Here is a 17,446-nt window from a genome sequence, read left to right as displayed (position 1 = left end):
ACTTGCAATCCAAATTAGTCTGAGATACAAAGATTACTTGGACCTCTTCATTTGAAACCACAAGATAGACCAAATATGATTTCTATAATATTCAAAATAAAGTTTGATCAATTGCTATCGAATTTAACCAAAAAGGGTGTGTTAGGCAAGGTGATTTCCTGTAAGTTCTTGCTTTTCAATTTTACTTTTCCTACATTCAATTTCTCATAAGACTAACTTATTATTTTCTTATTCGTTTATAGATATGTACACCATCCTACTGTCATGATATTATCAAAAGAGATGGTTGTCACATGCACATATATTGATCATTTTACTTCCTTCAAACAAATATCCAAACCCTGAAGATATTGACAAGATCATTAGTGTTGAAGTGTCCGGTCCTTTGAAGTATCAAAAGTTGTACAATTTAGTTAAAACACATATGTTTCATGGACCTTGTGTTTGGAAAATCAAAGTTCACCATGCATGAAATATGTGAAATGTTCGAAGTATTATCCAAAGAAATTCCAATCTTCAACTATAGTTGATCAAGAAGGCTATCCCGTGTATAGAAGAAGAGATAATGGCAACACAATTAAGAAAAAAGGATTCATCCTTCACAGTTGTCATGCAGTACCTCACAATCCACGTTTATTATTGAAGTATGAAGTCCACATCAACATGGAATGGTGCAATCAATGTATTTCTATCAAATACTTATTAAAGTACATAAACTAAGATTCTTATTATATATATGTTGTCATTCAAGTTTCTGATGATAATACATTTCGTGACAAAAATAACACTGATGCAATCAAACAATATCTAGATTGTCGATACATTTCCCCAAGTGAAGCATGTTGGAGGATGTTCTCATTTTATATACACAAGAGGAAGCCAACTGTGGAGATATTGTTTTTTCACATGAAATAGAGAATTTTGTTTACTACAAACAAAGACTTCGAGCAAATCATAAATGTTTTACTCAAATCAAGTGTAACCGAATCAATGTTTACAACATGGTTTGAGGCAAATAAAACAATATGATGATACCAAATTGTTAACATATAATGACTTTGTCTATAAGGTTTTTTTATACCATAAATCAAGTAGGAGTTGGAAGCAAGAAAAAAGGGTATACTATTGTCCGTCTTATTTGGGTGCCTCAAAGCACATGTGAGTTATATTATTTAAGGATGATGTTGATTGTCAAGAAAGGACTAATAAGTTACAATGACAGAAAAAGGGTTGATGATTTCCCACATAAAACTTTCTGAGAAGTGTGTTATACAATGGGATTTCTACAAGATGATAGAGAATTATTGAGGCAATAAAAGAAGCACATGTCTTGGGTTCTAGTGCTTTTTTTATAGAAATTATTTGTTACTATGTTATTATCTTCATCCATGAATAGACCCGAACATGTTTGGAGTAATTCATGGAAGTACTTATTTGATGATATTCTTTTGAACAATCTATGCTGATAAGAAATCCAGGTACACTATTTATGTCATGCTAATATGATTTTTGTTTATTTGCTTACATAATGTGTTTGCTCATTACTTCTTTATACGTACACTATATAAATTTTTTACAACTCATTCTTTTTCTACCATAAGATTAACACTTACTGATGAAGAAATTTAACAACCTACACTGATGGCAATTGAAACACAGTTACAAAAGAACAAGAGAAGTTTGAAGGACTTCAAGCCAATACCATATCCCAAGGATTCTATACTTTCCTTTGTAGGAAATAGGCTTATTTATGATGAGAGACAATATGATGCCATTTCTCAAAATCAAAATTATATATATATATATATATATATATATATATATATATATATATATATATATATATATATATATATATATATATATATATATATATATATATATATATATATATATATATATATATATATATATATATATATATATATATATATATATATATATATATATATATATATATATATATATATATATATATATATATATATACACTACTAATGTTTATTTTACACCCATGACTAATGTAGATGATCATATAAACATATTTTCATAAATCATGGAATATATAGAAAAACAAGAAGGCGAGGTATTTTTTTATATTGGTATGGTGGAATTGGTAAAATATTTATGTGGAACACTTTGTCAACTGCAATTCGTTCCAAAAGAAAAATAATTTTGCATGTTGTCTCAAGTGAGATTACAAGTTTGTTGTTGTCATGTAGAAGAACAACTCATTCTAAATTTAAGATTTTCCTACTTTGGAAAGTTCAATTTGCAATATTGACAAAAAATATGAACTTGCTGAGCTATTAAAGTTGACAGATCTAATCATATGGGATGAAGCTCCTATGACTAACAAATTTTGCTTTGAAGCTCTTGATAAAAGTTTGAAAGATATTATGAGTGAAAACACACAAGTTTCTAAATTTTTTTTTGGAGGAAAGGTTATAGTTTTTTATGGTGATTGCAAACGAATTCTTACTGTTATACAAAGAGGTTGTAGATCAGATATTATTCATACAACAATCAATGCTTCTTATATTTGAGATCATTGCAAAGTCCTCTAGCTTACAAAAAACATGCGCTTCCAAAGTGGTCCAACAACATCTACTAGAGAGGAAATCAAAAAGTTTTTAGAGTGGATATTAATGATTGGAGATGGGACCATGTCTGAGCCAAATGATGGGTGTGTTTACATTTCTATTCTCGATGAGTTTCTTATAACTCATTTTTTTTATCCTATTGAGGCAATATATGAAAGTACCTATCCTGGTCTCACTCATAACTACCATGATTCCAACTATCTTCAAAGTCGTGCAATTTTGACTTCAACAATTGAAGTAGTCGATGATATGAATCAATACATAACAAACCCTCTTTTAGGTATTGAATATGCATTTAATTTGTTTTTTTTGCCGTTACTATTTTATACCATCTACTTATTTGTTGGTGATTTTAGTATCATCAATGTATTTTAGTAGTAATGTGATTTACTATAGGCCGATGCAATTATGCGTTAAAGTTTGGAAACGAGTTAGGGGTAGTGCGGAGTGCACGCTCGTCGAGCCAACGTATAATTGAATGCGAATAATTGAAACGGGGTTCCAAGGGGCGAAGCCCCTGGCGGGGTGCGGGGCAGCGTCCCGTTCGAAATTTTCTTTTAAACAATTGAACCCTTTCCCAACCGACGTAACCGTTTCTGAACAGTTGCGTCTTTTCGGTTTCTGTTATTGATCTCCTATATAAGGAGTCATTTAGCCTCAGTTTAAATAACATAACGAAACCAAACTTTCTCTCTACATTCCTGAACATTTCTCTTTGCCAGAAACAAATTGTTCTTCAAGAATTATCCCCACAAAGATTTCGTGAACCCAGGCAAGAATAGGGTCGAAATACTTTGTTCGGAAAGTGTACGAACACGATTCTTCGAAGTTATCCAGGATTATCATACCCGATTCTCTAACAAACGAACAAAGTATTTTCTGATAATCATGGCTGGAGGAAGCACCGTCAAGGAGATGACTACAAACTTCGGAAAATTGGACAAGTTTCAAGGACAAGACTTCAGGCGTTGGCAGAAGAAGATGCATTTCATGTTGACAACGTTGAAGGTGGTGCACGTCCTGTCTACACCGATTCCAGAACTTCTGGAGGAAGACACGGTTGAAAATATGATACGCATATCAAAATGGGAGAACGACGACTACATATGCAGAGGGCACATTCTTAACGGTATGTCTGATCCCTTATTTGATATTTATCAAAACATAGAATCTGCAAAGAAATTATGGGATTGTCTCGAATCCAAGTACATGGCAGAGGACTCATCCAGTAAAAAGTTCCTGGTAACCGATTTCAACAATTACAAAATGGTTGAATCGAGGTCTGTCATGGAACAATTCAATGAACTCCTCCGAATCCTTGGACAGTTCACACAACACGGATTGAAGATGGATGAAACAATATCTGTCTCAAGCATCATAGACAAGTTGCCTCCTTCGTGGAAGGATTTCAAACACAATCTGAAGCATGGAAAAGACGAACTGTCTTTGATCCAACTTGGAAGTCACTTACGCATAGAAGAATCTCTAAGAGCGCAGGAGGATGACAAAGGAAAAGAAAAAGAAATTGCTGGACCCTCGGTTAATATGGTCGAAGAGGGTGGTAAGAACGGTAACAACAAAAACAAAGGAAAGAAGTGTGCTTTCAAGAACAATAAGGGCAGTTTCAGTGCTAACAAGAAACCGAAACTAGAATGCTGGAAGTGTGGCAAAACAGACCACTTCAAGAAGGATTGTCGTTCTGGCAAAAAGCATGATAACGCGAATGCAAGTGGTTCAGGAAAGGGGTCTAAGGACCAATCCGAAAACCAAGGTTAGAAATCAATTCGTGATTTGAATAGTTTGATTAAACATTCAGTTTCACTAAATTCTGAAGCATTCTATGTGCAGGATGATGCTATCGCGTGGTGGATTGATTCTGGCGCTACAACACATGTTTGCAAGGATCGTTTCTGGTTCAAGACTCTTGTTCCAGTGGAAGATGGTTCTATCCTCTACATGGGAGATGATCACTTCGCACCCGTTGAAGGCAAAGGAAACGTGGTGCTAGAATTCAGTTCTGGAAAGACTATTACTTTGTTTAATGTTTTGTATGTTCCTAAACTACGTAAGAATTTAATTTCTGGTCCTGTATTAAATAAGCTTGGATACAAGCAAGTGTGTGAATCCGATAAATATGTTTTATCGAAGTCTGGTGTGTTTGTAGGATTTGGATATTATAATAATGGTATGTTTATGATGAATTTGAATGGAGTTCCTAATGATTCTGGTTCTGTATTTATGTCCTCTTCGAATGTTATCAATTCATCGTTATGGCATGCTCGTCTAGGACATGTACATTATAAAAGAATGCATGAAATGTCTAAAGATGATTTAATTCCTGTTTTTGATAAAAATGTAGAAAATTGTAAAATTTGCATGTTAACAAAGATCACTAGGCAACCGTTTAAAAGTATAACAAGGAAATCTGTCATTCTTGAGTTGATACATAGTGATTTATGTGATTTGCATGTTACTCCATCATTAGGACATAAAAAATATTTTGTCACTTTCATAGATGATGCATCTAGATTCTGCTATGTTTATTTGCTGCACGCTAAGGACGAATCCTTAGATAAATCAAAATTTATAAAACTGAAGTTGAAGTGCAACAGAATATGTTGATTAAAACATTCCGTACAGATAGAGGTGGTGAATATTATGATCCTGTATTTTTCCAATCCGTATGAATCATTCATGAGGCTACGACATCTTATACACCTCAACAAAATGGTGTGGCTGAAAGGAAAAATAGAGTGCTTAAGGAAATGGTGAATGCCATGTTATCTTACTCTGGTTTGAGTGAAGGGTTTTGGGGAGAAGCTATGTTAACGGCTTGCTATTTGTTAAATAGGGTTCCTAATAAAAGGAACAAAACTACCCCATATGAACTTTGGTATAAGAAACGACCCAACTTAACATTTCTACGTGTTTGGGGTTGTAGGGTCGTGGTTAGACTCCCGGACCCAAAAAGGAAAACTTTGGGTGAAAAGGGTGTAGCTTGCATCTTTGTTGGATATGCTGAGCACTCCAAGGCCTATAGGTTTTATGTTATAGAACCTAATGACTCGATTTCTATTAACACGATTATAGAATCGAGAGATGCCATATTTGATGAGATTTGTTTCTCTTCTATACCTAGACCAAAGGACTCTATACCTAATTCAGATGAATCTCTAAGGGATGATCATTCAAATGATGTGCCAAGTGAGACACTTGAACCCCGTAGGAGAAAAAGAGCTAGAAAATCTAGATATTATGGATCTGATTTTCAACTATATTTAGTTGAGGGATCAAAGGACCAGATTGACACTCAATACTATTATTGCTATAGTATAGAGGAGGATCCAAGAACGTATGATGAAGCCGTGAAATCTCGAGATTATGCTTTTTGGAAAGAAGCAATTGACGAAGAGATTGGTTCTATCATGGAAATTAATACTTGGGTATTATCTGATTTACCACCAGGTTGCAAACCATTGGGTTGCAAATGGATCTTCAAAAAGAAGATGAAAGTCGATGGTACAATTGACAAGTTTAAAGCTAGATTAGTTATCCAAGGCTTTAGACAAAAGGAAGGGATTGATTATTTCGATACATATGCTCCTGTTGCCCGTATCACTACTATTAGATTGTTGATTGCCTTGGCGGCTATTCATAATCTAGTGATTCATCAAATGGATGTCAAAACAGCATTTCTGAATGGTGATTTGGAGGAAGAAATGTATATGAAGCAACCCGAAGGATTTGTAATGCCTGGTAATGAGCATAAAGTGTGTAAGCTAGTTAAGTCGTTGTATGGGCTGAAACAAGCTCCGAAGCAGTGGCATCAAAAGTTTGATGAGGTTGTTTTGTCTAATGGTTTCATTCTAAACCAAGCGGACAAATGTGTATATAGCAAATTTGATACTTCCGGTAAAGGAGTTTTCATTTGTTTATATGTTGATGACATGTTGATCTTTGGCACCGACCAAAATCAAGTTGATAAAACGAAAAATATCTTGTCATCAAAGTTCTCCATGAAGGATATGGGAGAAGCGGGCGTTATTCTTGGTATTAAGATTAAACGGGAGAATAAGGGGATTGTAATTACGCAATCCCATTACATTGAGAAAATACTCAAGAAGTTCAATTATGAAAGTTGTTCTCCAGTAAGTACTCCCATGGATCCGGGAGAAAAGCTTATGCCAAATACAGGTAAACCTGTGGATCAACTCGAATATTCAAAAGCTATAGGCTCTTTGATGTATGCTATGATTAGCACTAGACCGGATATTGCTTATGCGGTTGGAAAGTTGAGCAGATTTACTAGTAATCCTAGTAGACATCATTGGCATGCGATAACTAGGGTATTCAAGTACTTGAAGGGTACAATGAATTATGGATTGTCATATATGGGATTTCCTTCGGTGTTAGAGGGTTATTCGGATGCTAGTTGGATAAATAATGCTGAAGATTCATCCTCTACAAGTGGATGGGTGTTCTTGCTTGGGGGAGGTGCCATCTCATGGGCTTCCAAGAAGCAAACATGTATAACTGGTTCCACAATGGAATCTGAGTTTGTAGCATTAGCTGTTGCTGGTAAAGAAGCGGAATGACTAAGGAATTTGGTATATGAGATTCCGATATGGCCTAAACCGATATCACCAATTTCTATCCGTTGTGATAGTACTGCCACATTGGCTAAAGCTTATAGTCAAATATACAATGGAAAGTCTAGACATTTGGGTGTTAGACATAGTATGATTAGGGAATTAATCATGAATGGGGTGATATCTATTGAGTTTGTTCGGTCGCAACAAAACTTAGCTGACCACTTGACGAAGGGGTTATCTAGAGACTTAGTGAAGAAGTCGGTAATTGGGATGGGATTAAAGTCCATTTAAATCTATTAGCTATGGTATACCCAATTCCCTTCTAATACAACATTAGAAGCAGAATTCAATGTGGAAAGATCATAGTTAGAGATTGGAGCAATTGTGTTTATCTTCCCAAGGTATGTGCTCAGACCTGCAAGTGATGGCTAGGTTGAATTATATCTTCTTAATGGTTCTTTTGGAAAATTGCAAATGCAGGTGCAAGATTAAAAGAATCACCTATGTGAGCATGAAGTTTTGCCGCTTCAAGAAGCTTGGACTTGGCTTCCTATATGCTTATTAATGGATAAGGACACATGGCTTGTAAAGTGTCAAGTATGAATAGTAGAGTATTGTAAGAAACATATGTGTACTATATCTTCAGACACTCAAATGGATTGACGGGTTCAATCGCTATGACACCCCGATTTTCGAGTATTTGGAATGTGTATTTGTACTAAGATAAAAATTCAATCGCAAGACATTTTCATTTATGCATTTGTTTGATCGTTATACCTGTGTGTTATACCTTGTATATATTATTGTATATACTGAGTAAATCAAGGATTACACTAAAATGGGGGGGATTTGTTGGTGATTTTAGTATCATCAATGTATTTTAGTAGTAATGTGATTTACTATAGGGCGATGCAATTATGCGTTAAAGGTTGGAAACGAGTTAGGGGTAGTGCGGAGTGCACGCTTGTCGAGCCAACGTATAATTGAATGCGAATAATTGAAACGGGGTTCCAAGGGGCGAAGCCCCTGGCGGGGTGCGGGGCAGCGCCCCGTTCAAAATTTTCTTTTGAACAGTTGAACCCTTTCCCAACCGACGTAACCGTTTCTGAACAGTTGCGTCTTTTCGGTTTCTGTGATTGATCTCCTATATAAGGAGTCATTTAGCCTCAGTTTAAATAACATAACGAAACCAAACTTTCTCTCTACATTCGTGAACATTTCTCTTTGCCAAAAACAAATTGTTCTTCAAGAATTATCCCCACAAAGATTTCGTGAACCCAGGCAAGAATAGGGTCGGAATACTTTGTTCGGAAAGTGTACGAACACGATTCTTCGAAGTTATCCAGGATTATCATACCCGATTCTCTAACATTATTTAGTTTTTACAATTGATTAATTATTTATATTAGGAGAAGAAAAGGAATACTTTAGTAGTGATTCTATTGATAGATTTGAATCTGCTGAATTTTATGCATTTGAGTACTTTACTCATGAATTTTTTAATAATCTTAAAATATTTGGATTGCCTAACCATTCAATCAAGTTGAAAGTTGGAGCTACTATTATATTGTTGCGCAACTTGAATCAATCTAAAGGGTTATGCAATGGTAAAAGACTCACAGAAATAAGGCTTACTAATCATGTCATTGAAGCAATGATAATTTATGGAAAAAAAATATTGATAACATCATTTATATTCTAAGAATGTCTTTGTCCCTTTCACCATCACGAGTGTCATTTAAATTAGGGAGAAGACAACTCCCAATTATTGTTTCTTTTTCTATGACAATTAACAAGTCTTAAAGGTAAATGTTGGTTTATATTTTCTAAAAGATATTTTCAATCATTACCAATTGTATGTGACAATTTTTAGGATTAAGACTAAACGAAATCTTAAAATTTTGATTCAGGACAGGAATAAACTACCTAAAACTACTGTATCTAATGTTGTATCCAAATAAATTTTCCACAGTATTTATTGATTATGAATTCTTTCTATCACTTTTGGCTTAATACTTTATTGATTATGAATTGTTATTTAATAAGACTATTTTTTCATTTTACAAATAAAAACATTGTGTTAATTTCGAAGATTCAAAATTTATATATCAATTATTGAAATTTGATAATAAATGTTGCAACACATGTTATATTTTACAATATCTATTTTTTCTTACAATTACAATCATTGACAATGCTTGTCAATTATACATTATTTTTTGTTTAAATAATTTACAATACTCTAATTCAATTATTGTTAATTATTTTGCATCTCCTTTAATATTTAATATTTACAAATATATTTATATAAATAATAACCATAAAATATAATAAATTTACTTCAGCGAGAACTAGTATTTTATTAGTTTATATGAAAAAAATATGATATACATAAGTGCAAAAATCACATTTAAATTTTAAAATTGTTTTTATGATATGATAATATAAAACTAATTTATATTGTTAGTGCATGTTTATTAAGTAAAATGATTTATATAATTTTTTTTAAATACAAGAATTTAATTAAAATATATTATTATAAAAAAAATGTATACAATTAATTAATCATAGATTCTGATTGTTGAAAAGAATTCGATTTTTATTTTAATAATTTATAAAATAATACAAATGAATGATACTGATGAGTTAATATCGTAAAAATATATAATAATTTTTTTGATATTTTATCATTTTTTAAATCGACTTTTCAAATTTAATTTTGAAAAATCAAATAATCTCACTCTCGAAAATGTTTAAAAGTAATTATAAACAGTGGATTGGGAATGAGATAAGCCTTATCTCTCTGTTGACAACGAATTCATTTTGAACCCTGAACCGATAAAACTAATTGACACTGTAAGAACTGAGCGAGCGATAATGGCGAAGAAGGGAAAGAAGCAACTGATGTCATCGGCGCCATGGAGAGGCGAAGACGAGTCCGAACAATTCCCCGACGCTAACCTCAAAGTCACCCGTCAACAGGATGATACTTCGACTATGCATGTTCCTCGCTCCAAATCCAGCAATCATAACCATGATGATGATTCCATTGAAATTGATCCAGAACTTCGCTACAGTTTCCAACGCAATTTTCAGGTCTTGTTTTATTCTATCTATTCGAACAATTCATTGTTGTTTTTAACGTGTTTGTTATGTTATTGCGTAAAGGAAACTCAAATTAGGTTCTGATATGATATTTGCTTCAACGTTGAAACTTGAAACCCTAATTTTGTGTTGCTTTTTTTTGTGTGTGAAAAGATTATGGAAATGAAATAATGCACAAAATAATTAACTGATTAGTGTAAAGGTTCGCATCATAACCACATATAAAGTTGAAACTTGCAACCCTTGTACACTGTAGGGGGTATTGCAGACTGTGGGATGGCCATTGTTTTGAAACTTTTATACAGTTTTTATAATTTTTTATGCTTAAAAACTCATCTAGCTGTGACACACATGTGACATGGTGAAAAATGACAGTATGGATGAGACAGAGTGAGCAAGAAGAAGAGCTCAAACACTGGTCTAGTGTTTCATAATTGCAAAGTCCTAATATGCTCCAACCATAAATCCCTTGGGTCCGTTTTTAGAACTTTAGAATTTCATTATTAAGTGTGGTGCTACAGCAGCTACAACCTGCTATTTTGGCCCCTATAGTGGCTGCGACAGAAACTATTTTAGCCTACGACTGCTTCACTAAACCATTCTACTACTGTGCATGTCCTCTAGGGGATGCTATAGTGCGGTATTGATAACACTGGTTTGACGCTTGCAACCATTTATCCAAACATGCAGTTAATATATTCACTAGGCTTTCGGTTTTTGTTGTTTGACTTTATATCTATCTGCAACTTAAATGTATGTTACATGCTACCCTTTTTTTATCTTTCCCTTCTGCTGTTTTTGGCTTAAAGTCTGTCTTTTGGTTATCGTTTTCTTCTTTGTTCTTGCTTGTACAATTGATATAGCATCCATTATTCTTCTCTAAGTTTTGAATGTAATATACATTTTTTTTTGTATTTGCAGTTTATTCAGCGAGTTTTTAGCATTGACACTGTGGTGAAACCTCTCCCTCCCGTCATGGCTTACAATGTCTCTCGCAACTTGAACTTCTTCACGCGCATTTTCACTCAATTCTTTGGTATGTTGGATTCAGTTCACCTTTTTTTACACAGCTGATTATTGTATAGAATAATATAATATATAGAACCAAAATGTTCCAAACTTCCATTGTTTTATGGATTGCTATTCAGTTCTTCTTTTAAAAATCAAACACAGAGATCCAAATACCTAGGACATTGAACATGAACAGGTCTTACGATGTTCCTATGCTCAATGTGACCTTTACTTTAAAATTCTTCTCAGCCCACACATCGTCCTCCACCTACCCAACAATCAGACGCATGAAGGTTTTCACAAAGTCAAATAATTTCTTTCAAATTTCAACTGTGAATGCGACATCCCCCACAGTTGACATGTCTCATCATTGTTCTCTAAGTGAAATAAAATGAAAGTGCATTTCAGAGTGAATTCCTTGCTGAAAAGTGAACCTGATACTCGTCTCACATTCCCTCTATTACCATTTGACTAATTTTCGTATTACATAATCAAATCCACGACTTGCTATCACATACATTACATATATCATGGCTTGAAGCAGTCTGCATAAAGCATCACCTCTCTTTGGTCCAATGCAAGGTTCTCAAACAGAGATTTCTTTGAGATGTGGGCTTGAAGCAAAACACAAGATTTAGAATGGGATAAAATAGATTTCATTGGGTCACATTCTATTCTGTCATATTTTTAATAAATTTCAACAATGACAATTAATGTCATTTTATTATATTCCTCTTTTATTACATCTCTTTGCATTAATCCAAATATCATTTTAATATCTTCCATGTTATTGTTAATATGGTGTTTTTTACCTGCTGCACTGCAGATCCTGAAGGCATTGCAGCTGCCCAGAAATCCATGGGCATGGGACAGGAAAACAGAGATCGCAGAGTTCGTTGAAGATAATCGTGTATGACATAATAAAATCAATAAAAGTAATATGTAAGAACTTTGAAGATGATATTGGATAATCACTTATGAGTAAAAATTTTCCTGAATTATTAGTTGCAGAATTATTTATGTATGCTGCATCATTATAACTCTTCATTACTTCTCTCTTTCTTTTTTTTCTTTTTTTACTTTCTAATTTGATTGTATAAATTTTGTTAGACAATGGATAGTTTTATTTGGTATATATAGGTTTCTCTGTATAGGAATTGTATTGTATTTTGAGTGTCACACTATGTTAATTTGTTTGACCCTGATTTTTAGCCTTCACGATAATAGGTGATTTTGCATTGATAGTAGAATATGTGGTTGATATCTCTAGCAGAAAATGAGTATGAAAGATTGTCTGTTTATGTGCATGAGGAAGTTATGTTGGAAATAAAAAAATATATGTTCCCATTAAAATGAGAATCTTAGGTGCATGTATATTTAGATTCATGTATTTAGGGAGTTGAATTATTATTTATTTCTCATTGTAAACATAATATGTAATTAGTTATATAATTAATTATATAGTGTGTATAAATATTATGGATGCCTAGTGCTTTACTCACTCAATCACATTCCGAAAATTTCTTATTCCTATTTTCACATGGCATGAGAGCTCCTAATCTAGGGGACTCTATTTGAGCTAATCATTATTTAAAAATTTGATTGGCCATTTTAGTGCTGTCATAATCCTTAAATTTTGACTGGGCAACACTTGCTGTCAAATTCGGTATAGTTTTCTGCAGCTCTGCACAGTTCCAGCCGCTTTCCCTGCATTTTCTAGGTTGATTTCTTTATCAAATCTTGTTTTCTTTGGTAATTTGATTGTATAAATTTTGTTGGACAATTGTGAAGTACTATTTGATATAGGCTTCTCTGTATAGGTATTGTATTGTATTTTGAGTGTCACACTATGTTAATTTGTTTGAGCCTCGATTTTTCACCTTCTTGATAATAGATGATTTTGCATGGATAGTAAATTGCGTGGTTGATATCTCTAGCAGACAATGAGCATGAAAAATTGTCTTATCTACAATCATGTTTAGTTGGACCTTTTCTTAGTAATAGATTGATCAGGTATTATGAAGGAGAGACTCGGGTGTGTTTTGTGTTCGATTAAAAAGGTGTTTTTGATCAAAGTGTTGGTGCCTTTTTTTTCTTCAATTTAGCTGATGCAACAATTAAATTTGTAAAATATTTATAAAGTTAACATGATCGATGTATTGATTCAAGGATATCACGGCTTATGCTCTAAAAGTGCAAAAAATGTTTCTTCAATTTCTCAATTTCTTCTTAAAAACTAGTAATACACAAAAGTCATTGAATGTAAGAATTTACTAGCTCCTCAATTTATATTAGGAATTTCTTCACCCTATGGATGGAAAAATACTATATGAAAAATTCAAAATGTCTCTCAGATTCTGGAGATTCATTTTCGAATGCGCTTTGTCTTAACTTAGAATGTTAATTGATCGGGAGATACATTTTAAAAATATTTTAACATGTATTTCATGCATCTTTCTTTGAAAGTTTTATTTTACATGTTTATTGTTTCAGAGATGCATCTCCGTTTATGGTTTATGGAGATGCATCTCCGTTTATGGTTTATGGTTATTCATACGAAAATAACGATTTATGAATGTTAAGGACCACATTATATGATGAACATTAAACCATACCAGCAATGTGTAAAAAATGATATATAAGGATGATCTAATCGTGACGAAATCTAGGTAAGACATCACAAACATGATTTAGTGTTTATCCTCTAGTATCTTCTGATGAGATGACTTCAGGGGATTTTCTGTAGTAGACTGCACCATATAAGGATGTGACACTCTGAAGAGCCACTTCATGTACCCGTCGACATAGCTCTGAAGGTGATAAAAATATACACCAGAAGTTTTTTTTTTTTTTGGGGGGGGGGGGGGGGGGGGGGGGGGGGGGGGGGGGGGGTGGGGGTTTGAATTGTGTATGAGGAAATTTACTTCTTTTTCTAAAACCTGTTCAGAACCTGAGATCTCAAGCACAGATTATGATTCAAGTAAGAGTCTGAATCAGATCAGAGTTTGACTTCAGAGTTTGTTGCACAATAGAATATAAATGCAAAAGTAAATAAAGCAACACACAATATATCATGGTTCCTCTCAAACTGAGAGTATTCTAGTCCCCTTGCAACACAATTGATTTTCACTATAATCAATCAAATTACAATTTACTCAATCAAACTAAAAAGAAAATTTTGCTCAAGCCCTCAAGCAAGAGACTTCATTGTCTGAACAATTTGTTCGGGACTTCCTGCTCAATTCCACGGAAAGAGACTTCGTGCTCATTCAAACCCTGAAAGAGACTTCTTGCTATGCCCTCAAGCATAAGGATTCAATGCTTAATATATCAAGAAAAAGACTTCCTCCTCTACCCTCAAGAATGAGACTTCAATGCTTAAACCATCGATTTAAGACTTCTTTGCTCAAGCACTCAGCAAAAGGCTTATTTGCTCAATCTAATAGAAAGAGACTAACTTTGAGCACAACAGATAGAGTCTTCAGATTCTCTTAACAAAAGAGTCTGGTATTAACCTTGTGTTTATATGTGTGCTTCTTAGTTAAGCAGATACACAAAGGTTTTACACTCTTGAGCATAATATAAGTTGATTGCTCCTAAGTGTGGAAGACTGGAGTTTTCAATCTTCTTATCTTCATGCATAAATTTTCTTCTTTGTTGTGCCTTTCTGTTCTGTTGATCTTCTTGATCGTATTCACTCTACTCTCACACATTTAACCCTTCTGGTTTTATTTTTTATTTTGTGTGTGTTTCTTTCACTTGTGTTTTCTGTATAATACAGTCTCTCTCTCAACCCATTTTGTGAACTGGTATCACAACTTTGTGAAAACAGTCACGTACTCTTCAACCCCCATATATTTTCTCTTTTTTTAATGTCTTCAATCTTCTTTTTATTTAGATGCTGAGAATAGATCTGTTGAAGAGTGAAACTTGCCATGGTACAAGTATCCGTTGAAGGTCTTTAGCTAAGTACGAAAAGTGAACTATAAACTCAGCTAGCATAAAGACGTCGGAAAAAAGCATAACAGAGTTCAGAATAATTGGAAGATAAGATCCTGACAATGTTACTTTTTCTTGATTAGACATAAAGTAGTGTACCATTGTCACATGATCTTCTTTAGAAAACTTCTGACCGAAGACTTCTTGTAGACGTTTGTTTAAGCTTGATCTAAGTCATTTTTATCTTTATACTTTACTTCTTGAATTAGAAGCTTTTTATAGAATTATTTAAAGCATGATCAGAAGTTAAAGTATGTCTTCAGAACCTAGTTGGAATGAGACTTCAGAGTCTTGGGTTCATAGGTTATGAGTTTTCCTTTTATCAAAGTCTTGATTAGAACTAATCTGGATGAACACTTTTAGAGTTGTTGACTTGATATAGACAATATTCCTTTAAAGCAGGATCTTCAGAAATGTTGATGAAGCTTGTTCAGAAGTTGCAGAGTCATTCCTTATGACAGAGTCTGCTAGCTTCAAACGACTTCGGTATTCAGAACCTTGTTGGTCTTTAAATGAGGTTGATCATATGAAAGACTTGAGTTGACTCTTCAGAGTCTGAACGATTGGGTTATGATCCTTCAGATTCATAACCACTTTGCTTCTCTTTAATGATTCTTCTAAGTGATTAAGTAGATTTATATCAAGGTCAATGTCTTTTAATCCTGCATAGTCGAACAATCATTAGTAAACCCTATTGTTCTTTAAATACTTTATTATCATCAAAATCTTTTAAGGGTATGAACAAATCTTGTTCCAACAATCTTCCTCTTTTTGATGATGACAAACAAATGTATTTAAGAACAATGGTTGATGATTTAATTAACACAGTCTAACATCAAAGTCTGAGGTTTATAAACTCCCCCTAAGTTAGACAATCCATTAATGTGAGGTTTATAAGTTCCCCCTAAGTCTGATAGTTTATTAAGATGAGGTTTTGTAAACTCCACATAACTCCTTATCTATGTTAATTGAATCTTGTAATTTTAATCAACAAATTCTAACATCAGGGTCTGAGGTTTGTAAGCTCCCCCTAAGTTTGACAGACCTTAGGTTGAGGTTTGTAAGTTGTTCCTTTAATCTAACAGTTTATTAAGGTAATGTTTGTAAGCTTTTCTTAAGTCCTATCTTTGTTAATCAAATTAGTCATTTAAGCCCAGTAAGATAAATTATGCAAAAATATAAATAACTTAAAACTTATTACTCAAAATCTATTTTGACAGAAACTGCTTTGTTCAAGTCCTGATGCTTCAGTCTCTTCTTAAATATTCCATGCATTTTATCTCCCTTTATCATTATCAAAAAGATTTTAAAAGAAAGAGAAAAAACAATAAAATAGAGAAAAATAAAAAGAAATTTAAAATAATTTAAATGTACAAAATTTTGAAACAGTTTAAAAAACTAAAATGTTTGAAAAAAAATTTTAAGGATAAAACATTTTTCAAAAGAAGAAGACAACTTAAATCTTTTTCAAGAATTTGGAAGAAATTATTTACTTCTTGGTAAATCGCTATCGTTTCAGTTTCCAAGAAGTAATTATAATCCAGTATGACTTGCTTAATTAGTGTTTGACTTTGAAAATTTCAAAGATCAGAACCTTAAACACGCAAAGTCTTTTATCTTCCAAAATTTTGTTATAAAACCACACATGTTCAAGCCAAATCACAAATCCACATTCACTCAACATACGTTTATTTCAAGATGAATACTACTTCTGAGCAATCTATTACTCCCATTATTTCAGAAGCTCCTATAGTCTTTGAGGAAACTTCTGATCAGAAGGTCAGACCTTCTGAAGAAATTCCTTCAACCTTTCTTCTCAGGCACTGAAGCCACATAAGAAGATTAGTAAGAAGAAGAAGAAGTCCAAGAGAAGAAGAAGCTTAAGAGAAGTGATTCATTTCTATTCAAATGAAGAAGAAGAATTATATTTAGATTGGGGAAACTTTTTCTACGCTTGGAGTCCTAAGGATGATTAGGATTAATGTTATAAACATTTTTTTGTAATCATTCCTTTAGTTCAATAAATTTATTTTCCCTTTTACATACCCTCCTTTTAGTCATAATTATTTCTTTTAATGTAAACTGATTAAGAAGTCCAAGATTCAGAAAGAAAAACTCAACGCTCTTAACTTGATA

General features: G+C 33.2%; 1 protein-coding gene across 1 annotated transcript; it reads left to right on the top strand.

The window, feature by feature from the left end:
* The first annotated feature begins 9,942 nt into the window (after nucleotides 1-9,942).
* Nucleotides 9,943-12,309, top strand: LOC127105959 (uncharacterized). Its single transcript, XM_051043186.1, has 3 exons — nucleotides 9,943-10,291; nucleotides 11,222-11,336; nucleotides 12,138-12,309. Exons 1-3 carry the CDS (start codon nucleotides 10,073-10,075, stop codon nucleotides 12,209-12,211), a joined length of 408 nt encoding a protein of 135 aa, XP_050899143.1. The 5' UTR covers nucleotides 9,943-10,072; the 3' UTR covers nucleotides 12,212-12,309.
* The last annotated feature ends 5,137 nt before the right edge of the window (nucleotides 12,310-17,446 follow it).

This window comes from Lathyrus oleraceus, chromosome 7, assembly GCF_024323335.1.
Source record: "Lathyrus oleraceus cultivar Zhongwan6 chromosome 7, CAAS_Psat_ZW6_1.0, whole genome shotgun sequence".
Lineage (NCBI taxonomy): Eukaryota > Viridiplantae > Streptophyta > Magnoliopsida > Fabales > Fabaceae > Lathyrus > Lathyrus oleraceus.
The sequence above is the reverse complement of the archived record's forward strand: the minus strand, read 5'-3'. Positions and strand labels throughout refer to the sequence as shown.

What these genes read in the sequence shown, in the direction of transcription:
- LOC127105959 (XM_051043186.1), top strand. Translation starts at nt 10,073, where the DNA reads ATGGCGAAGAAGGGAAAGAAGCAACTGATGTCATCGGCGCCATGGAGA. An exon ending in GTTTCCAACGCAATTTTCAG is followed by an intron (nt 10,292 to 11,221) that starts GTCTTGTTTTAT and finishes TTGTATTTGCAG; the next exon opens with TTTATTCAGCGAGTTTTTAG. An exon ending in CATTTTCACTCAATTCTTTG is followed by an intron (nt 11,337 to 12,137) that starts GTATGTTGGATT and finishes GCTGCACTGCAG; the next exon opens with ATCCTGAAGGCATTGCAGCT.